The following is a 24732-nucleotide window of genomic DNA, read 5'->3' on the forward strand; positions in this document are numbered from 1 at the left end:
CCTTCTATAGCTAGACATACGCATGGACAAGTTGAATTTATTCTGGGTTATACATCTGATCAGCTGAGATTTACACCTTCTAAAGCTAGACAGGCGCCTGGACAAGTTGAATTTACTCTGGTTACACACCTGATCGACTGAAATTTACACCTTCTAAAGCTACACACACGCCTGGACAAGTTGAATTTAATCTGGGATACACACCTGATCGGCTGAAATTTACACCTTCTATAGCTAGACAGGCGCTTGGACAAGTTGAATTTATTCTGGGTTACACACCTGATCAGCTGAAATTTATACCTTCTAAAGCTAGACATACGCATGGACAAGTTGAATTTACTCTGGTTACATGAAGTTAATACATGGTCTCATTTATTTTCCGCCTCTTTTATCTGATTGTTCGCTGTCTTTTTTTTTCTTGCCTAATATGAGAGCAGAGGAGGGTAATGAACATTAATATCTTCGCCTTCAATATCTGGACTTTACTCTTTTGTCATTTTTGAGTCATCAAATTTAATTTAATGGCAAACACTTGTTAGCCTGTCATTTGGTGAGATACTTTTCAAAAACACTACTTTGTTCAGGTGTCTTTCCACATTCATCGTATCACATGCACATGTTTAATAGAAACAAATGTGCCTATGTGGCCGTTGTCACAAGTGCTGTGGTTAAGAATCTAAAGTGTATGTAATTATTTTACCTTTTAATTAACGCTGTTTGATGTGTCTACTATCCATGGGTGGAATAAACTGCACTGAACGAAATGAACAACAGGCACCCGACACAAACATATATTTAGCTGAGTCAGTAAGAGCTGGATTTGAACCCAAGATTCATAATTTAGATTCATAACTTATTAATTATTATGATAATACATTTTTAGCTCTTCCTCTATTTCAGACCGTACGATTTCTCATTAAAATGGGGGAAAACCAAAGCAAAATTATTGTACCAGTAATACTAGAGGTGGCAGTGATTGGAAAAACTGGATGTGGTAAATCGACCTTTATCAACACGTTTGCTCCCCTTCCTGGACCTGAAGAAGCGGAGACAGGAATAGTCGAAACGACTGAAAACGTTACACCGTATTGGAGGGTCAGGACCAGCAAGTGGCCAATTTCAGAAGCAGAGGAAATAACAGGAAAGGCTACTGGCATACATTACTTTGTACGAGTTTGGGATTTCCCAGGGTTTGAAAGTCCTGAATTTCCAGAAGACAAATATTTACAAATCATAAAACAGATGGACTTCGATTTTTATCTCTTATTATCAAGTGATCGTGTTCGTGATTTTGAGCGACAGATTCATAATGTTTTAGTAAAGCAAGGTAAAACATATTTTTACATCCGGACACATTATGACTGGGATGTAACCAACACTGAGAGAGATCACCCGGGCATATCAGAGTCGGAGATCAAACAAAAGCTAATTGGTGAAATCAAGAACAAGTTGTCCACTGAACCTGAAATATATTTCATCGATGCTGAACAACGGGATCAGTACGATTTTCCAAAGCTTGAACGAGAACTGGTTCACTATATACACTTATCTAAGACCTCCGATAAAAGATTCGCACCTATACAGACAAGGAAATCCTCATGCACACTGCAGTAGAGCTCTATTTTCTGTCACTCCAGTAGACAGCGTGTTAGCCATGTGCCGATATAACTTATCTTTTTTACACATGCACACACCACGAATGGCTGAAGGCAAACGTTAATCATATAGGGGTTGAATTTCATAACATTGAAATTAAAGGCTGTAAAATTCCTGAAAAGTGGCGTGTTGTTTCTTCTGTAGGATGATAATATTTTTATATTTTTTAATTATTGTAAAACACTTAAAAATGTTTAAATGTGGATCTTGCGTATTATATAGCATTTGGTTTGCTTTCTTAATCTTAATGTTTTTGATATTTGGTCAGAACGTCACATATTGGTGTAAAATGCTCTCGCCAGGATTCAAAACCAGTACCTTGTAGGCAGATCGGGTTACCGAGCTCCGAAGGAATCCCTTCATTACAATTTGTGGGTACTCCCAGTGTTTCTTCACTTATCTTAGTAAGCGAAGTGTCAAATTCCCAGACAAATGAACAGTTCCATTAATATAACGAGTGTCACTATGCCTTAACAATATTGCCTACTTTAAATTAAGGTATAGTTTTGTGTATCAGGTTGAAGTGGTAGTAAACAGTCTCCAGGAACGTTGGAAAGACATTTTATGTATAAATCAAAAATGAATACTAAAAGTGTCATAGTAAACCTTTTATAGCAAGCGTTCATGTGGAAACAGGGGTGATATTAAAACCGTATCATATTTACACATTCCCTTGGTGGGTTCCTCCGGGCTATTACCAGAATCCTCCTACCATAATGCTGGCCGCCGTCGTATAAGTGAAATATTCTTGAGTACGGCGTAAAACAGCAATCTAACAGAAAGAAAGAAACACATTTTCTTGTACCACATGTAGCGGATGTGGACACACATCAACAAAGCATCACAGTACCAAAGATCTTTCACATTAGGTAAACTCTAATCAATGACTGGCATGTTTGGCCAAAGTTAACAAAACTGTAAACCTTGATGGTATTAACCCATGACTTGGAAGTTCAACAACAATGTTTTATGACGGAGATTGAAAATGTCGATATTAGTAGACGCACACGCAACCAGGAGATATACCCTAATTGTCACAAATTACTAGACAGTAGGTATGATGGCATAAAATTCCCCACACTGCAGTTTTAAAAGAGATACAAATTACCACCCTGTAGATATTACAGATATTATCACATCTTATTTATCATACTCATAGAAACTCAGTTATTTAGCGCGCTAGCACAGCGTAATGACCCAGGAGCCTCCGATCATTATGAGTCCAGCTCATGCTGGCCTCCTCTCCGGCCGAAAGTGAGAAGGTCTGGCATCAACCTGCGGATGATCGTGGGTTTCCTCTGGGCTCCGCCTGGTTTCTTCCCACCATAATGCTGGCCGCTGTCGCATAAGTGAAATATACTTGGGTACGTTGTAAAACACCAATCAAATAAATAAATAAATACTCATGGAAATTACCACACAGTAGTTATGTATATAGTGGATAACAATCATCACTGGATTTTATAAGGGTGTAAATTACCACATTACCTTCATCTGAGATGTGTTCCATTTCTTCCCAAGTTGATGGAGAAGTCCTTCATTAACATAACATTTGTGAAACTGTCCCACGCGCTATGTCGACAGCATTTTATGGCTGTCAGAAAGAATCTACGTGATTCCTGTCCAGGGTGTAAAGGGCCTGACACGGTAAGGCTCAGAATCGGCCCCAGATAGGTATGATAAGAAAGCGAAAATTTCAAAATTCTGTAAATTTCCAAATCAGAAGTTTAAGAAGTTGATCGAAGAACCCATAAAAGATATGGTTGCTTGGTAATAAACCTGCAAAAATGCACTCTCGATAAAAAACGTCCATTTTTTTTTGGGGGGGGGGGGGGTCAAACGAAGCACTGCCTTTTTACTTTACCGTGTGAAGAACAACATTAACCAGAAAAATATGCTTACTGAAACTTTCGCGAGTGTATTTCTACGAGCTGTCAAAGTTTCGTTTTGGTTAACGTTTGTCTTCATACGTAAAACATAAACTTTGCAATGTGATCAGTTTTGTCATATTTTGGCAACCTTAAAATCCGTATTTCTGTTATAATCTCTCAGGCATCCTTCACAGAACAGTGAACTAACATAGTCACTTTTGGGAACAGATTGCACCTCGAGATAGAGGTCGAGTCTTTGATTTTTTTTTTTTTTTTTTTTTTTTTTTGATTGGTGTTTTACGCCGTACTCAAGAATATTTCACTTATACGACGGCGGCCAGCATTATGGTGGGTGGAAACCGGGCAGAGCCCGGCGGAAACCCACGACCATCCGCAGGTTGCTGGCAGACCTTCCCACGTACGGCCGGAGAGGAAGCCAGCATGAGCTAGGTCGAGTCTTTGTGTTTCCTTATTTTTCTTTGGAAGCATATTTTGGTGTGAGTAAAGATATAGGTCGCCTTGAGTAGTAGAAAATGCTGCAAACGGGTCGTTTTGAGGGATTGATAATGAGGGATTGAGGAGGAGGGAGTGTGTCGTTGAGTCCGCGCCATATGCGTGACGTTAGCTGCGTGACGTTACACGTTCCATGTCGCCCCAAAATGTCACGCCCGAGAACAGCAGCTCCATGTCGCGTCAAAACTGACCAATGGGTGAGCCCCATGTTGTTCGCACCAAAACTGGGTGAGCTTCATTTAAGCGCCAAAACTGATGTCACGCGCGAGAGCAGCTCCTTCAGCTCCATGACGCGCCAAAACTGACCAATGGGTGAGCTATATTCCGCGATGAGCGAGGAGGATGAGGGAGTCGTGCTCGAGAAGGGAGCAAAATAACATAGTATAAGATTGTAAAGTATAACAGTGTATAGTATAACATTGTATAGCACTGTATAGTATAACATTGTATAGAATTGTATAGTAAAACATTGTATAGCATAACATGGTATAGTATAAGATTGTAACAGTGTGTATAGTATTACATTAGTATTGTATAGTATTATCATTTTGGGAAGGCTTCTAAAAAAAAAATCACATGAGTCCCTGACATCGGTTTGACAACAGGCATTTTCCTATGTAATACTTTTTTTTGCGGGACGAATTTCTTCACCCACCCTGTTTGCAACCAGGGAAATCACGTGGTCTCTAGATTCTGGATTGTCTTATAGAATAGCTTGTCATGTCACAGAAATATATGTTGGTATTGGCAGTCATACGTTTTCATGTATGTGCAGAAGCGAGTAGAGGTGTGCGATGACCTAGCGAGCATTATGACAAGTGGGCTTAGATTAGCCATACAGGCCACCTGGCCCGTTAGACAAAAAAAAACAAAAAAAAAAAAATCTATAACGTCATTGGTAAGACCCCAAAGCTGCGCTTTCTTTAGAACTCCTGGAGTTAGGATCATGTTAATGAGAATGTCATTATTTTGCTTAGTTTCTACGCGGCGATGCCCCCGTCTAGTGCGAACACACCACCTCAAAAAAGGACTTTTGTTTCTTAGTTGGTATACCCGAAAACTCGCCGAAGTATAAGCACATGCCGTATTTGGTACTATAAATGGTCCAATTTTCCATACTTGAGATTTACTGGTGAACTGCTTTAGAAGTGGCACAGCGAGTGTTATATAACCGTATGCTTACAAGTTATAAGCTTATTTTTTTTACCCTTATGTTGTCTAACACGTTTCTGTGGTGATATTCTCTGGATTTTGTGTCTTTTTTATGTAAAATTGAATAAAATAACAATTATTGGAAATCATAGATGGCATGACGCGGGGCGCGTGAGAACTTGTTGTAGTGCTGATACATGTATAATGGTGTGACGAGAGCAATTTTTATCCACAATATTAGCAAGCATGCACAAAGAACATGAACGGGTATTGATTTCACTTCTCATCCTCAGAGACATAACGGACATGTTCAGTAAAGCCATGGGGTACAGGAACTGTGATAAGATGATGGCCGTATACGGTCACGTGGCCACAGGAATTTATACAATAGCCTGGGTGCTATGTTTTGCTGGCGCCATGTTCAGCTGTTTTACCTGTTGTTATTCATATAGAGGTTAGTTGCTTTGCACTTCGTTATAATTGTAATTTAATGTAGCCTACTAAGTATCAGATATCTAATTAATGACACGTGGGGACACAGCATTGTATTTTTCGAAATTCTCCACAACTGTCCAGAGACGTTTTCCCAAATAGAATTGTTTAAAAGAATGTGCCATGCAGTGCTCGTCCTGTGAAGTACTAAACAGCTACTTTCAGTAGACGTCATTTCCCCCCCTCGGTGAGCCATGTCCCAGGCATAGACCTGGCCCAAGAAGTATTTTAGAGACAATCAGTTAAAATGTTGTATACGTATTTTTATATTTCCTGCACCATTTCCACGGTGTTTAAGTAAGCTGATGAGAGTACAAGTGTCTTTCATGTCAACGGGATATGATGATCGAGAAATATATACGGTGTACGGACGAAGTAAATCAAAAGAACATCTCTGTGTGTAGTTTCACATTAATTTTTTCACATTAAATACAGGTAGGCTTGCATGTATATACGTACACACATATGGAATATATTATGTAATGAATAAAGGTATAATTTTTTTTACTAGTTTGTTATGCTAGCGGTTGTTCTAAAAGTCTCGCCTGACAAGTATTTAGTGATACGTACACTATTTTAATCCTTTATAGGCATTCACTGGTTTAGTGTTGAAATCCAGATGGCGTTTTTTTTTTTGGATACGGCTTCAAGTCAGCAACAGAATCAACAATACCATTTGAGAGAGAGAATTTCAGGGGGAATAACTCTGGGTCGCTTGATTACACGGGGAACAGTGGTGAGGCTAAGCCTAAACACGCCTATGTGCGTCACACCGGCTCCAAAGGTCAAGCTTGTCCATTGGTGGCAGTGATGTGAAGCGTGCATAGAGAGCGGCACGTTCGCTTTAAGGAGTCTGTGAACCCATATGTTCATTCATTCTGTGGCGTCATGACGTCACTATTGGATTCACTTGAAATGATATGAAAAATAACGCCGTCACAAGAAGGGGTGAGGGTGGGACATCAGATGTGATGTATTCAACCACATCCGTAACCAGCCCATAATGGTCATGTTCATGTATCCAAATTTGGCGACATTTTCATGATAAGCGACAGCCTCGATTGACACAGCTTCAAGTTTTCTCCATCATTTCAAGTGACAGCTAAGAACATGGAATGGGTAAATGTGGGGAGGATATGTATTTTCTTACCAGCAAAAGTTGGATTACGCTGTACAGCAATGAAATGTGATCCTATGACATGCTGTTTACCAGTCTCTGTAGTTTAGACTTCTTCGTCCTCGTAGTATTTGGGTGGAGTTGATGCCACAATTTCCAAATTGTCTAAATCATTCTCTGTGCTTTTAAAGACCATTTGAACATATTTTCCGCTTCACAGGAACAAGTTTTGTTCTTCATTTTGTTCTTTTCTGTTCTTGTACGTCATATTGAGGGTGCATTGTGGGTCTGTCCATCCGTTCCCTAACTCTCACCAGTTAAGTGCTAACGTTATAGGGTTTGTTCATTTTTGTTTCTTGTCAACAGAGCAGAAGCCTAATGGAAAAGAGTCGCATCGCATTAAAATTTATGTTATAGTCGTTTTGTGATATATTGATTTTTTATGTCAACACTGTGTTTGTAGGGCTACATTACTATCAAAAAGGATCCTGTAACTTTTGATGATGACCACCAATCCCGTAGACATGCCATAAGAGGCATATTTTCAGGTTCCGGAACACTGAAGATTTGTTCGCCATGATCTTTTGTGTTCACCATGTTGTTTTATCCATTAATGATATACCATGAAGAATATCATGTTTCCCGGCATTTTATGTACATACATACATGTTAGGCAAAAATCTAAATCAACACAAAGGCTGCTCAGATCATTATATGACAATGCCTACGAGATTGGTGTTAATCATCAAAGGTTACAGGATTCTCCTATTTGATAGTAAGGCAGCCCTACAAACACAGTGTTGATATAAAAATCAATATATTACAAAACGACTATAACATAAATTTTAAGGCGATGCGACTCTTTTCCATTAGGCTTCTGCTCTGTTTCCAAGAAACAAAAATGAACAAATCCTATAACTTTAGCACTTAACTGGTGAGAGCTAGGGAAAGGATGGACAGACAAACAATGCACCCTCAATATGACGTTTAAGAACAGATGAGACCAAATTGGACAACGAAATTTGTTCTTGTGAAGCGGAAAATATGTTCAAATGGTCTTTAAAAGCACAGAGAATGATTTAGACCATTCGAAATTGTGGCATCAACTCCACCCAAATACTACGAGGACGAAGAAGTTTAAACTACAGAGACTGGTAAACAGCATGTCAAAAGATCACATTTCATTGTTGTACAGCGTAATCCAACTTTTGCTGGTAAGAAAATACATATCCTCCCCACATTTACCCATTCCATGTTCTTAGCTGTCACTTGAAATGATGGAGAAAACTTGAAGCTGTGTCAATCGAGGCTGTCGCTTACCATGAAAATGTCGCCAAATTTGGATACATGAACATGACCATTATGGGCTGGTTACGGATATGGTTGGATACATCACATCTGATGTCCCACCCTCACCCCTTCTTGTGACGGCGTTATTTTTTATATCATTTCAAGTGAAGCCAATAGTGACGTCATGACGCCACAGAATGAATGAACATATGGATTCACAGACTGCTTACAGCGCACGTGTCGCTCTCTATGCACGCTTTACATCACTGCCACCACAGGACAAGCTTGACATTTGGAGCCGGTGTGACGCACATAGGTGTGTTTAGGCTTAGCCTCACCACTGATGCTCATGCTTGGCAATATTTAATCAATAAAATTGGTTCCCGTATCACTTAGCATCATGTTGTGCATACTTTAGATGAAGAAAATCCATGTGTATAAAGCACTATAAGAAACAACAATTAAAACGGCGTTTTTGTATATTCTGACTTCACTTCCTCCCTCAGCATTCCAATCCCTGTAACCTCCGCATGGTTCAAGATTTCTCTACAAAAGTTGCTAGTAGTGGTACTGGTGTAAAGTAAATGCAGACGGCAAAAACATGTGCTCTGAGAGCTCTTTTGTTTTATATATATGTTTTTCAAGGGAGACGAAATCGTCTCCCAGCCCCCCAGTTACCCTAACAAAAGAAAGATCCAGTATTTCCTGACCACATCATGCAATCCTGGAGATACTCCATAATTCATGAAGTCAAACTGACTAATTTCTACACACTCTCTGAATGCGGGCTTAGATGCGGGCTTAGATTAACTATACAGCGCCAAAGGCTGCTCGCCATCAATAGCCGTGTCAACAAACGGCCCAGAGTTATTCCCCCTGAAATTCTCTCTCAATCTGCTGATTCTGTTGCTGACTTAAATCCGTGTCCAAAAAAAACGCCATCTGGACTTCAACTCTAGATCAGTGAAGGTCTATAAAGGATTAAAATAGTATACGTATCACTAAATACTTGTCAGGCGAGATGTTTAGAACAACCGCTAGCACATCAAACTAGTACAAAAATTATACCTTTATTCATTATATAATATATTCCATATGTGTGTACATATATGCATGTAAGCCTACCTGTATTTAATGTAAAAAAATACATGACACTACCACACAGGGATGTTCATTTGAATTACTTCGTCCGTACACCATACATATTTTTCGGATAATATATATTTTCACTACAGAGAGGCACTGATTGTGTACAAAAATATGAGGAATTTGTCATTTGACACAATTTAATAAACAAAGAAATAAAATATAAAGAAACGATCATCATATCCCTTTTACATGAAAGTGACACTTGTAGTGTCATCAGCTTACTTAAACATCGTGAATCGGTGCAGGAAACATAAAAATACGTATACAACATTTTAACTGATTGTCTCTAAAATACTTCTTGGACTAGGTCTATACCTGGGACTTGGCTCACCGAGGGAGGAAAATTTACTAGCCCTTGATCAGTGAGACATATCGTGGGTTCGAATCCAGAACAGGCATATCAAGTTTCGCAGGATTATTGATACCCAACTGAATGCAAGAATTTTTAGTAAGGCCTTACATACTAACTAAACAAACAAATAAATGACATCACTTTACCTTATAAGTTATCCAGTATCCACAAATAAATAAAAACGCTTTGACCGTTAAACACTCTCTTCAAATTGCATTTTACTTCACGCGATATGTTGTAAAATAATACACAAGAACTCCTTCTAGCACGACACAAATAAAACAACGCTACATACATATAGCGTGGTGGATTAAAATACTGGCGTGATCAAATGTCAAATGAGATCGGCTCAACTCAGTGAACAAGCTTCAAAAGTGATACATAGGCTAGGTTATCTGCCCTGTCCCTCGTTTTCAGTCGGTCCACCCGGAAAAGATGGACAGTGACGGTCCTTATGGCTCTGGCTGGTTGCTTCTGTGATAGCAAGTAGATAAATAAATGAATAAATAAATAAATAAATAAATAAATAACTGGAATGAGATACATGTGTTTGACATATGGTGCAAATAACTCCATTTCAACTAAGTTTTGGACGAGTTAAGCATTAATTTGTTTCCATAGCTTTTTATGACAAGTCCTCAAATAAAACATATTGTTCGGAACCAATTTAGCCGACCACGTACTTGTCACTGTGGCTAATAAATCCACAAATCTTTACTTGACTAGCTGTTTAGTAACTCACCGGACGAGCACCGCATGGCACATTCTATTAAATAATGTTATTTGGGAAAACGTCTCTGGACAATTGTGTAGAATTTCGCAAAATACAATGCTGTGTCCCACGTGTCTTTAATTAGACATATGATACTTAGTACATTAAATAATAATTATAGTGAAGTGCAAAGCAACTAACCTCTATATAATAACAGGCAAACATCTAAGCATGGTGCCGGCAAAACACAGCACCCAGACACCCAGTTTGAAACACGGCATGTGTTTATACTACGGCGAGTTTTCGGGTATACCAACTGAGAAACAAAAGTCCTTTTTCGAGGTGGTGTGTTCGCACTAGACGGGGGCATCGCCGCATAGACACTGAGCAAAATAATGACATTCTCATTAACATGATCCTAACTCCAGGAGTTCTAAAGAAAGCGCAGTCGGCGTCCGTGGGGGGCTTACCATTGACATTATTGACGTTTTTTTGGTCTAACGGGCCAGGCGGCCTGTCTTGTTGGCATGACTGCCGATACCAACAGATAATTGTGTGACATGACAAGCTATTCTATAAGACAATCTAAGAGACCACGTGATTTCCCTGGTTGCAAACAGGGTGGGTGAAGAAATTCGTCCCGCAAAAAAAAAATATTACGTAGGAAAATGCCTGTTGTCAAATCGATGCCAGCGACTCATGTTTTACTATACAATGCTATGCAATGTTATACTATACAATGTTATTTTGCCCTCTTCTCGAGCACGACTCCCTTATTCAGTTCGCTCATCGCGGAATGGAGCTCACCCATTGGTCAGTTTTGGCGCGAAATGGAGCTGAAGGAGCTGCTCAACCCAACTTTACAAGCTGACGTTCACTTTTGGCGCGAAATGGAGCTCACCCATTGGTCAGTTTTGGGCTGAAGCAGCTGCTCTCGCGCATGACATCAGTTTTGGAGCGAAAATGGAGCTCACCCAGTTTTGGTGCGAACGACATGGAGCTCACCCACTGGTCAGTTTTGGCGCAACATGGAGATGACGCTCTCGCGCGTGACATTTTGGCGCGACATGGAACGTGTGACGTTGACGACTCCACTCCCTCCTCAATCCCTCCTCCTCAAAACGACACGTTTGCAACATTCTCTACTACTGTCTTGCACAAAATAGGTGTTATAATGAATTATTTATCTATTTATTTCATGGGTGTTTTACGCCGTACTGAAGAATATTCCACTCAGTTAGGGTTTATTCGCGATGTTCGCGTAAATGCTTAAATAGTAGCAAGCTACAAGCATCCGATCCCAGAACGAAAGGGTAAGCACATTTTCTTCAAAAATCAGCTTTCAGCTCATGAATGATACCTCCTATAAGTGGAAGTATAACATTTGCGGTGAATCAACTTAAATAGAAAGAGGGTTATTTTAGATAGTTTAGAAAAAGGAGATGGATGAGTTTCTTACTTCTAGACTTAAATTATTGACCACCATTTGTCTAAAACAGTACAAAATATGACAGCATTATCAACCTTCCGAGTACCTCTAATTATCTTGCATAATAGCATTCTCAACCTTCTAAGTGCCTGTAATTACCTGGTATGGCATCATTGCTAATGTTCTATAAGTGCCTCTACTTACCTAATATGGCAGCATTGTTAATCTCCTATAAGTGCCTCTACTTACCTGGTATGTCAACCATCTAAGTACCTGTAATTACCTTGCATGATAGAGTTCTCAATCTTGAATTCCAATTTTCTGTAAAAAAATTGGGTATTCTGCCTCTAATTACCTTATACGGCAGTATTGTCAATTTTCTGTACGTGCCTCTCTTTACCTGATACGGCACCATTGTCAATATTCTGTAAGTGCCTCTAGTTACCTGTTATATCAGCATCAAATTACCTGGTACGGCAGCATTGTTAGTCTTCTGTATGTGCATCTCATTACCTGTTATATCATCATTGCCAGTCTTCTGTAAGCGCCTCTAGTTACCTAGTATGGCGGCATTGTCAATCTTCTGTAAGTGCCTCTAATTACCTGGTATGGCAGCATTGCCAGTCTTCTGTAAGTGCCTCCAATTATCTGATATTACAACATTGCCAATCTTCTTTGAGTTCCTCTAATTACCTGGTATGACAGCATTGTCAATCTTCTGTAAGTGCCTCTAATTACCTTGAAAATAGATCAGAAATCAGAGGACAGCGTGTTATAGTGGTGGGGACATGCATGTTGCTACACCTGATATAATTAATTACATTAAAAAATAATAGCATTGATGTACAATTTTCTGGGTTTATTAGATAAGATCCCCTTTGATAGTTAATCTAATTAATTACATAATTAAGTACAATATTCTCCCGTGAAACTGTGCATGCACGTGTTAATCTCGTGGTGACTCAAGGTTGACTGTAGTAAGATATCTGTTTGTGGGTTGTTAAACAGCGTGTACTTAACGAAAAGGTGCTTGGACTAATTTCAAAGTACCGTTTGATACGGGTACCGGTATTACGATGTTACAATTTGCTGACACCCCAGATCTATCACCAGACGTAAGTGGAGACTTGATAAAGCGGGTTTAGTCCGGTTTAACACTTTCCAGGAATCGCTAACTGTATCTAGGTGAGTCAGTCTACTTGGAAGCACAGTTCAAAATTGTTTTCAGGATCAGAATAAGTTACGTATTTAATGAATAAATTATTTATTTATTGTAGAGGAAACAAGTCGGACGACCCAGTGAAGTTATTTGTACATTATTTTTTATTGATTTATACTAGGGCAAACTGGGCCGAAGAGGCAAAGAACATGAATATAAAAATGACATTTTGTCGATTTTATTTTCGCTACACAACATCCATATAAACCAACAAATGTGTCATGAGATCATGGAAAGCAACGATAGCAGCTTTCAGATAAAAAAGAGATAAAAATTCTGTTCTTATTGCTTTCTAGGGCACAACTTTCTTCATCTCTAAATCAAGACTTGAAGGTGTCCAAAACTACATCAAATCCGCCAAAAGGAACGTTGGCGCATTTTCTGTTGGCTGTAGCATCTAGAACGATACCGAAATTGACACTTCATTGCTATGACATGGACATTGATACATTATATGTACCAAAATTATAGACGTACAAAATGTAGAAAAATATCCTTCTTGCAGCAGCTACGGGCCATACCCCCCGGCTTACGACCTCACCTCCTTTGCAGATACTTTGTTCCTTTACACTCATACAGATTTCCTCGGGAACAGTGGGAAAAAAACTCACCAATAACTTACCACTGCTTTTACTCTCATCACTATCATAAAATCAGTATTATGGTTGACGCTATGTCCATTAAAAGAATATGCCCTTCCAATATGTGTCTAATACCGTTTACATATATTGCATTTTCATCCTGGCTTCCTATCCGGCCGTACATAGATACGTCTTCCAGCAACCCGCGGGTGGACATGGATACCCCGGGACTAAGCGAAATATTCTTGAATGCGGCGTAAAAAAAAAAAACAAAAAAAAAATAATCAAATAAATAAAGAAATAAATAAATAAATAAATAATATTACACTGCATTTATCATAAAAATACTAATCGTGCAGGTAACCGAAAGATAAAGTGATACAGATGTAGTTCTCCGAAATCCGATTTCTGTACACTCTTGTCCTAATCTGGTCTTATCTGCTTGACACAGATGTATATTGACAAAAGTCAAGTGTTTTTATCGCGTGATGATGAAATAGGGTATAAATTTGATGCGCAGCCCTTCCAGTGCATTGGCCAGCCAGATCTGTTTATTGGTCACATTCATCCCAGTCTCTCGGTTTTCACATCGCTGTCCACTCAGGTAAGAAAGAAACTAAGAAACGTTTATATTACCCTCATTTCTTTTTTATTTATAATTAATTATAATTAAATGATACATTTTGGAACTTGGTATAGCTATCATTAGCATGAAACCTCCATTGAGGTTGACGAGTGATATTCGAATTTCTGTAATGACGCCTAGATTTTGGCGTCATAGAAGAGTGTATGGTATATAAAGAGGTACCTTGCCGAGGCAACCTGCTGCATGTAGCACGTACAGGGTCTTATAAAGCTGGTCACGAAAGTTTGGACAACGTGACACCGTAATGTTGATCGAGCATAATTCGGCAACAGCAAGGAAAATGTCGTGTGGCAAACATGTATATCCATATATTTTAACACTATATAAACCATTTTTGGGCTCCTCATTCCTGTGGTCCAACTTTTACTGGGGTGACTACATAATGGGAAAAGAATGAATTTCTTCACGTTATTTTACCCTCCCAATTCTTCCCTGTTTCACGTTGGGATAATGTATGCAGAGCATCGTCTCTGGAGAGAAATGGAATGACTCTAAGACATTTTAAGCCTATTGTTTGGGCAAATTAGGCTCCAAAGCTTTCTTTTATTTCATGTTTATTATTCAATGCCATGGCTTAACGAGAATATCACCAAGTAATAAATCTATGTTTTTACCATGACATAGATGGGTTTATTTCCTGACGCACACTTAGATAATGAGTACTTTGGTGAACTACTATTGACAATTTGATCAGAATACTAGTATTAAGCGCCTCTGCACAGGGGCTCTGTACGGTGATCTCACGTGCAGACCCTAAAACATTCGACAGTTACATCTATACATAACACAGAGGAAACGCCCATTTTTTGCGAAAGGAAATAGTACTCCCTCTTTTCACAGAATTTCTGTCAGTTGAATTTTTTGGGTTGCAACAAGAATGAATGAAATGCTAAATGAATGATTATGGCTTAACGCCACTTCAGTAATATCGTCACCATGTCGCGGCGAGAATATAGGCTCGGTTGCCTAACGGTGAGCACGTAATTCGCGAAGTCGGGAGACCCAAGATCAAACCAGGGTTGGGTCAAACCAAAAGTTTAAAAGTGGTACTTGTTACTGCCTCACTTGGTGCTCTGCACTGAGGGGTTAGAGTCAGGAAACCGGACTGCTTGGACCGATGTCAGAATACTCTGACCGGGTGGAGTGTCATGTCTGGTGTCTTTGGCATGATACTTCAGTGAAAGCAGCACTTTGACGGCATGGACTCGCCCCACCACAAGAAGACAGTATATGTACACACACCTAACTATCCTTCGTCTTTATATGAGATAAAAACTGTTAAATACGATATTAAACTCCAATCATTCAGTCATTCATTCGTGACGAGAACATGTTTAAACCAAGAGAAAGTAAATGGTATTCCATCTGACAATATTACAACAGGAACAGTCGTGTAAAGTAACATATTTAACACATAACATACCTGGCCAAATCAATGTTTATCACTAAACACCAAAAGAATTACGAATTCTAAATGCCTTACCTATAATTTGTAACCCATTTGGAATTTACAATGGGATTACCACACAAAAAATGTTCGTCGTTATCATACCTTTTTAGCCAGCACAATGTCGGCTGTTTCGAGAGATATTAAAATGGAATTGTAAATGCCTTTCCATTCTTAGCTCTGTATTTATAGGAATGTTAACACTATTTACTTTCAAGTAGTAATACTGTGTTACTACACGTTCTCCAAAGTGACATTAACCCAGTGTACTATGAAGGACTATAAAGGACGCCTTAATCCAATACAAATACAAATATTAAACCTCCCCGAAAAATTAAAAAACTGCTCACTTTATAAAGTTTATGTTTATGCATATGAAGACAAATATTGACCAAAACGAAACATTGGCAAGATGGATAAATACATGTGTGGAGGATTCATTAAAAATAGTTAACGATTCTGGTTAATTTTCGATCTTCATATAGTAAATTAAAACATACAGTTTCAAGTCCGCAAAACTGATTCAGAGTCCCTTTTTTTAAAGTCAGTTGGGTGGATAGGCTTATTAATAAGTTTTTAACCTCGTTCACTTTATTAACTGTAAGACTACCTCTAACCGCCCGTATCAGGAACATTATTTTTATTCTACAATCTCCCCCCCCCCCATGAAAACGGTTAATGTCGGTAAAAAAGGAATTAAGTAAGAAGAAAACTAGAGACATGTCAACACTGTCACACTCGTACCACGTTTCACTGGAAGATCACAGGATAGTAATTCTAAAAAGCGTTTGCTCACAACTCCACTCACACCAAGCGAAACTAACCTCCCAAACAAGAGGCTCATTGATCGACTAACTGTCAAATTGATCGCAAATGCATGTGTTGGAATTAGTTAGCAAAATGTTTTGAACGATGTAACATTCGTAGATTTTTTTTTTTTTTTTTTTTTTTTTTTTGATTGGTGTTTTACGCCGTACTCAAGAATATTTCACTTATACGACGGCGGCCAGCATTATGGTGGGTGGAAACATTCGTAGATAACGCTCTGCTTGTGAACTTCGACTACGACACACAGTGAAATTAATACTGCTGCCAGGTGTTTTTAACATATCGTCTGCCACACGGCGATTGATACTGGTCGTCGTTCTTTCTGTGACGTCATTACGTCTTCATCTGGAATGGAATACGAAGCTTCACAATATCTTCTCAGAGGAAGTTGTCACGGAAGTTGTTGTTTTACACCATGCTCCTGGATCGCAGCGCACTTTAGACTTAAGTCAAAATTTCAAATCACTTTTGTGAAAATTGTTGTTTCTTATATTACAAGCTCAAAATTTATTATTTATTGTACAACCAATTTCAGCTAAAGTAACGGAAGAACATACTAAATTTATGTTTTCAAAAATCTGAAATTTTTGATATAAGTCTGAGATCCTTTCGTTATTCCGGGATCGGTGTGTGGTCCATTGTGTATTGTCCACAAGAATATTATCCAGTTTTACAAAAATATTTACGCGCGTTTTTTCACGTGCAAAAGGGAGTCTAACATGGGATTTATAGTCTTTGATCACCTTCATTTCATGTAATACCAAAAACAGTCAACGGTCAAAGACTACTCAGCAACCATCTCTTCTAGGGACACAGAACATTTGTAGGCGCCTCGAACAAGGATTATGCTTCTGACTCTAGAAGTCACGAAATTGTGCTGGGATTTTGAAAGAACCTCTTGCAACTAGATAGGAAATCGTTCCACTTCTGTGTAGCAGTGAGGGATAATTTTTTCAAAGAAAAAAAAAACAAGTAAAAATTACTAGAGTATGAAGCACAATTACTGAAGAACATGTGTGTGAAAAATTGGAGTGATGTTATTTATACTTTTTGTTTTATCAAAAGACAAAAGTAGGGTCAAAAGCAGATTTTGCTATTTTAAGGCGTTTTCCTGGCGGATGTCCCATCATAATAAAAATAGGATTACGTCAACCAAAATCATTTCCACATCTTTAGTGTCTAGTTAGGGAGTAGTAAGCTGTAACCAAGTACTGTGTTAGTTCACGCAATCATATTTTGATAAATTTTTAAAAAATTTGGACGTTGAAAAGAACGCTGCATTCACCATACTGTGCCATGCATTTAACGGAATACACTAGTGCTATGGTCAACAACGAATATTTTAGCTTGGCCTATTTTATCAGCTAAACCTGTTACATAATAACTTCAACCGCATACCGGTGGAGCCCTTGAGTCATTTCGCAGACGATCTGTCATTGTGAGCAGGTTGGCAGTCGACCTGAGCGACAGGTGGACGATTTCTCATCTAGTTGTAAGGGGTCCGTGGGACCGATTCTCCGCCTCACGCTACCAGGTCCTTTCATTCATGATGAAAAAACATGCTCAAATTTTAAGCCAGGTAAGTCATTTGAGGATTTCCCTAGGGAGGCTGGACAGATTGGTTGCTCAATCTTTGTTACAGAAAGACTTTCTTACGCGTAAGAAACTTAAATGAGTGCAATGCATTATTTTGCATGTACTGTAGGCCTATACTGGTAATTATTTTACTCATCATCAAGGGAATCATTGGGACAATTAGTCTTAAGCTCATAAGCTACATGCAGCTACTGATGTTGTGTATTTTAGAAGCTGTTCCCTTCAGAAGGCTCTATCCGTAATGGGTGAAGAGGAAAACAGGTTTTCCCATGACTTCCTGCAGGTTGGAGGCTATGCAGACTCTTCTGCAAGTGTACGCAGAAGGGCTGGCGATGTAGAATCAGAGGTAATCCAGTCTATGTTATCTGATGTTGGCAAATCATAAACACAACGAGGAAGTAGTTCGACTAGACACACAGGAAGATAATGAAGGTTACACCAATGCATTGATTTTTCTTACCATTTATGTAGGAAACTTATAAAATATATATCCCCATTCTTCCGCGTGGTACCATGCCACCACATGCAGCTTGTACGTTTCTCTACACCATATCAAAAAATCATCTTCGCATGTCTATTATTGTTTCAGCTGTAGTTGCTGGAAGTAAAGTCATGGCATTTAGTTAGATTTGTAAACCCCATTGGGGTGGATAGTAACACTGGTCAAAAAATTTTCAGTCCTTTCCAAAACAAAAACAAAATTGTGATATATTTTAATTAGGTGCAAAATAGCAGTGCAGACGTTCATTGTTCATTAACAACCTAAACTGCGTGAAAGTATTACCCGATCAGTTCTCCTTCACCCGTTCTGAGGCAAAGCCTGGACCCAATTGCCCGAATTGCGCATGTGTAACCTGAATTACTCAGTGATTTGGGACTAGAGACGTCTAGGGGCTCATATATTGATTTGAGGTGCTAAATATAACAGTAGGGGAAATCTAGTGAACTGTTCAGTGATCTGAGAGCCACGACCAGGCAATGTATCTGGCATTTGCTGGAGAGTACTAGCACAGCTAGTAAGATTATACAATAGTTTAAAAATCTATTGATGTCGAGCGCTCTACCTGAAAGCGGTACAAAGCCCTTCGGCTCATATAGACCAATTTAGAGCACTAAACGTTCTATAACTTAGAACTGTGTTTTATCGATAATCTGATGATTATGAAAGCTACAGCGTTCTTTTATACAAGCGATCAAAAAATCCAATCAGTTTATTTAAGTAGGACCTTGTTATAGACATGAAACATATAGACATAGACACTCGGTATTACACTATCGAGCTCAAATTGGTCGAGGAAAAAATAGGTTCACCACTGTTTCAACAACATGCTCTACACCTAGCTTCTGTGCCTCTTTTGAGAGAACTGGAGGGTCATCAGGGACATTTTATTGGGCCAAAGTTGCCCTTACACCCACACGCCAAACACCAGTTTTATACAATCACGTCTGGTGCGTCAAACATTGGTGCTTTAGCATTGATAGCACATTAGATACATACCATTCATCAATTCACCGTTTTGAGTTTTTCTTCCATGCCAAGCCATTGTCAATCATTAATGATCCTATGTGCAGATGTTTCTTGGTCAAAACTATTACATATACAAGACCTTTTACTATATGACTCAAGGCTACAACGCTATGGCTTTAACTTTAATAATAATTTATTCAACATGGAGAACACTTAAATAATCTCCAAATCCTTCAGTCGAGGCTTTCAGTAAGAAAGTTGGACAGGCTCATTACTTTGTGATTCAAAAGACTTCCTTGGAATTACCTCGGATGTGTCTCATATATTGTTTTATAGGTACATATGCAATGACAGTTATTTCACTCATTAGCAAGGGAAACATGGTAAAAATGAAATCCAATGTTATGCATTACAGGAACTTTTGGATATTCGTCTACCACAAGAAGGGTTTCCATCCCCAGCGGATGGGGAGGAAGCCCTGTTTCAGGACATTGAAGAGGACCTTGCAGGTTACATAGACGTTTCGGTCGATGTAGGAATTGTCAGAAGGAATGGTGTTGATATATTAGACTTCATACAAACCATTCTAGCTGACGGAACTGGGCGTGGTGTGGCCAAAAAGACGAAAGGCAACTATACAGCTTACATCTACCCACCACTTCCCAATGTTTACATCTGGGATCTGCCTGCTGTTGGAAATCCCGGAGATGAGTATTTAAAAACACTACAAGTGGACAATTACGAATTTTTCCTTATACTGTGTGACACAGAGTTTAGAGAGACGGAGATGTGGTTAGCAAAGGAGTTTGCCAAACGGAAGAAGGGCTTCTTCTTTGTTCGCACGAAAATTAATGGAATATTTGAAGATCCATCAAGCTCAGAAAACATGTCCAAAATACGAAGGGCATTAGTTGAAACAATTGACCCCATATTTTGTAAATATCCCCGATTTGTTATAGCGAACCACGGGCTGTTCTCCCTTGACATTCAGGAACTGAAGTCAAAGTTTCGCCAAGCCGTAGTAGGGCTGAAAAGATTTCAACCTTTGATTTATCAAACCAATAGTTTACAGAAAGATATGCAGTCTCTGTGTGAGGAATGGAGGTCTGCAAAGATCAATATAGCTGTAGTTGGGGAGTCAGGCACTGGAAAGTCCTCGTTTGTTAATGCAGTACGAAATCTGAAAGCGGGTGATAAAGGGGCGGCTAGGGTTGGTGTAAAGGAGACCACGGTTGAAACCATCCCCTATCCCCACCCAGATAATGAAAATGTCATATTCTGGGATCTACCTGGTGTTGGTACATTAAATTTTCCTCGCAAAGACTATCTCCAAGCTATTGAAGTGGATAGGTACGACTGCTTCATTATCATATCATCCATGCGATTCACGGTGGACGCAAAGTGGTTGTCCGAACAGGTTGAACAGAGAAAGAAACCCCATTTCGTTGTTCGCACGAAATTTGACGAGGCAATAAAGGACAAAGACTACAAAGAAGTTAAAGAGAAAATCACTGAGGACATAAAAAAGAACATTAATGTTTCAGACAGTCGGATTTATGTGATTTCTAACGTTGACAGGCATCTGCATGACTTCCCACGTTTATTGGAGGACATAATCCTAGAAATACCATCGGTGAAGAAACAATCACTGCTGTTGACCCTTTCTGGCTATTCTGAAAAACTCATTCAGATGAAAAAGGATGCTTTGAAGCCAAGATTGTTGAAAGTGGCTACAATGTCGGGGTCGGTTGGAGCAATACCCATACCAGGAATAGACACTGCTGTGGATCTGGGAATTCTCGTGGGTGAGGCAAGGTTCTACCGAGAAACGTTTGGGCTCAGCGAAGGACGACTGAGGCAGCTAGCAGAACAGCATGAAATAAATGTGGAACGTTTCAACGAGGCTATGTCGAAAACCCGCACATTGACATTAACGAAGACTGGCATAAAGACTGCTCTCGAGGCTAGTCGTATCGGATTATCACTTGCCACAAAGACAACGCTCACTTCGGTGTTAGAAGTTGTCGTTCCTGTAGTTGGATCCGTGGTCAGTGGGGGCATCTCCTTTGCAATGATGTATGGCTTTCTGAGAAAAATGCTAAACGACTATGCTTCAGACGCCACCTCGGTTCATGCATTGTGTGCGAAGAAAGTAGCAGATAACGCCACAAAATCCACATAAGCCGAATATGTCATGTTTTATTAAGTGAATGCTCTGTCGAAAAATTTCTCACCATTTATTCTTCCTTCTATAACCAAAGCTTCCGTTTGTTTTTAGAATATACATCCCAAGGATGGGATGTATTTTCATCCCAAGGAATTGTCCAGACTTAATTTCATACCACCTATGGCATATATAAAGACTCATAATATGTTTATACATATGTATATCACTAGAACATTGTGGGAGGGGGGGGGGACGTCACTCGTTGTGAAAGTTCATTCCACTTCTGTTCACTTGCACACGCACTGGGTGTGGGTTGAAGCTCGATCAGGACCAGGGCCATTGTAATAAGTAAATAACTTTTGGTATCGCCACAAAAGTATTTACTTATTACAATATAAAAAAGGAAATAAAATACTTGAGCTTTTTAAATTAAGCGCATGTTTGGTTGTATTAATATTATATAATTATATTATATAATAATTATATAATTGGATATATAGCTTGTAGTAATGTCTCAGTGTCAAATAGCATAATTCGGTTTGCTCCAAATTTCAATGTCCTAACCTTTCATATGCTATCTTTCAGATTAGAGATGATCAATGAAACGAACACGAAAATCAGGAAATGATTGGTGTGTGAAAAAAAATAAACAAACCGAGAATTGATTCAATAAATTATTTACCTCTCTGCATAACATTCAGTTCATTCTCTTCTATCTATACTGAATCTTATCCTGCCAACAAATGCCATGCTGGCGTAATCATATTATAGTTGAGTCCACAGTCCAGTTCAAAAATATTTTCGAGCCCTTTGGCGTAAACGTGTCTATGAATTGCAACCACACAAATTTAATTTTACGCCCTAGTTTATAAGACGTCAGATAGAGGAGAAATCGGACATACTCTGCGCAACAGAAGCAGGGTTCATCGACAAAAAATAGCCACCGATTCTCTACTACATCTTTATAAAGTGAAAAAACACATCTGGGCATGTACCCAAAAAGTGGCAATTAAATTCTCAGATTACAATGTACAAGCGTAGCTAACTTAAAAGCTAAGCTTCATTGTGAGGGTAATAAGTTTTCCTTTTGTTCGTCCTGCATGATGAGGCTCTAAAGATGTACAAGCCTAACTTTCTCTTTCTATTCACCCGGCAATATCTGAGCGTTGCTTACCTGTATAACTCAATGCATGTCTATGTACATGTGTGCCTGTTTTTTAAGAGAATTGAAAGGTGTTAATAGTTATATGCACGTGTGATGTTGTACTGTGGCCTAAGTTTTCATCTTATACTGATTTTTTATAGCTCACTCGCCCTGGGTATTACTGGGGGCATGCTGTGGCACTTATCAACCATCACAGTCAGCAGAATAGTTTTTTAACCTTGTTTTTTCGATGGCTTCTGCGGCTTCGTACAATATGCTACAGACGGGGTGAGAACACTTTGTTCAGTGGCTCTGAGAGCAACGCCGCTATCTGTACTGCGGGTCATGAAGACCAGGAAGGCGGTCCAGAACATTTAAATACTCACTTAAGTTGAATACGTCCATTTGTAACCCTACAGCCAATATCCCTCAGTCAGCGATCTATCTCAAAACTATATATTGTTCAGAATGGCGTCACTTGCCCCAAGCCATACAGTGCCAGGGCTAGATATGTTACTGATAACTCACAAGTAATGCAGCTGCCCAGTCACCCACAGGGTTAATCCCACCTAGTGTGCCGTTTAGTCGTGGTAGTGAAAATTAGGAAAAGCTACTCCCTCAGATGCCTAAGCTGTGTACTTGTGAACACATAAATACCAACTGAGGAACTTATCAAGTGTTTACAGATGCACCAAAGTGCCTTTGAGACTAATAGAACTGGAGCTGCATTCTGTGTTCCTGGACTAAGATATTGTAAAAGACTAAGATTGTCTAAGATGTATCTGTATTTCAGGGTGAGTTTTCAGTCACCCTCTTCAACCTGAATATGTTGTTACTGATTTCAGACCAAGCACGGTTGTAGTTTTTTTTTCCAGGCTCTTCAAGTGCCTTGCCAGGCTTCGTTGTATCTCCAGTAATCAATGAGATATCACATCTTCTCACCATTCTGTACGATCAAGGTACATTTATCAGAGTCAATTTTGAATATGTACCTACACATATGGGTATTGGCAGTTAAGCTGGCCAAGGACGCCTTGGCCTTTAGCAATATATCTCGTAAACTACTTTTGTATGCCCAAAACCTGTAAGTCCCGTTAAATCATATTTTGTCAAGTTGTGGCAAACAGATTTGGAGTCATGTGATAAGGGTAGATTTTTAATTTCGTTTCAACCCTAGAGTTATCTCCCATGAAGTAAAACTATTCCCACATCGTGAAGAAATCTTGAACCTTCAATACAATCTCTACAACATTCCATTTGCATTAAATTTAGAGCCCAGAGGACTGAGCTATAGTCTAGCCTCCTTTGTGCAGGTGCCCTTGACCCTAGCCTGGATACTGTGTTAGACATCAAATTAGCATCCTAGCAAAGTTTTTCAATTTTATTACCAAATGTCGTAGATTTGAACATTTCATTCACCACATGTATTTTTTCAATGTTTGTTGTTCTTATCTGAATGTTGTTCCTTCCTATCTGCATTAATTTCTTATCTGTGTGATGTTCCTATCTGCATGATCTTCTTATCTGTGTGATCTTCCTATCTGCATTAATTTCTTATCTAAGTCATATTTCTATCTGCATGGTGTTTCTATCGACACGGTGTTTCTATCTGCATGATTTTTCTAGATGCATGATGAAATAAAAGATGAACACCCTCTTTTTTCTGCAATGACCCCACTGAATGCTAGGCTACTTTGTGTAAACGGTGTATAGATATAGATGGTGTATATATACATTATTTAGTTGGGATTACCTTATCTGTTTTCTAGATGTAATATACATTTAGTCTCGGCGCACATCATCCGCCATCATGAAACAAATCATCGTCATCACGATAGTGTTGACGGCAACAGTGTAATAAAATCTTGTGATGACATCATCGGTCGCCCTGACCCAAGTAAGT

General features: G+C 39.1%; 1 protein-coding gene across 1 annotated transcript; it reads left to right on the forward strand.

The window, feature by feature from the left end:
- The first annotated feature begins 14084 nt into the window (after positions 1-14084).
- On the forward strand, positions 14085-21958 carry LOC135471178 (interferon-inducible GTPase 5-like). The gene is made up of 3 exons (XM_064750278.1): positions 14085-14137; positions 18261-18396; positions 19934-21958. The coding sequence occupies exons 2-3, from the start codon at positions 18292-18294 to the stop codon at positions 21698-21700; spliced, it is 1872 nt and encodes a 623-aa protein (XP_064606348.1). The 5' UTR covers positions 14085-14137; positions 18261-18291; the 3' UTR covers positions 21701-21958.
- The last annotated feature ends 2774 nt before the right edge of the window (positions 21959-24732 follow it).

This window comes from Liolophura sinensis, chromosome 7 (assembly GCF_032854445.1).
Source record: "Liolophura sinensis isolate JHLJ2023 chromosome 7, CUHK_Ljap_v2, whole genome shotgun sequence".
Classification (NCBI taxonomy): Eukaryota; Metazoa; Mollusca; class Polyplacophora; order Chitonida; family Chitonidae; genus Liolophura; species Liolophura sinensis.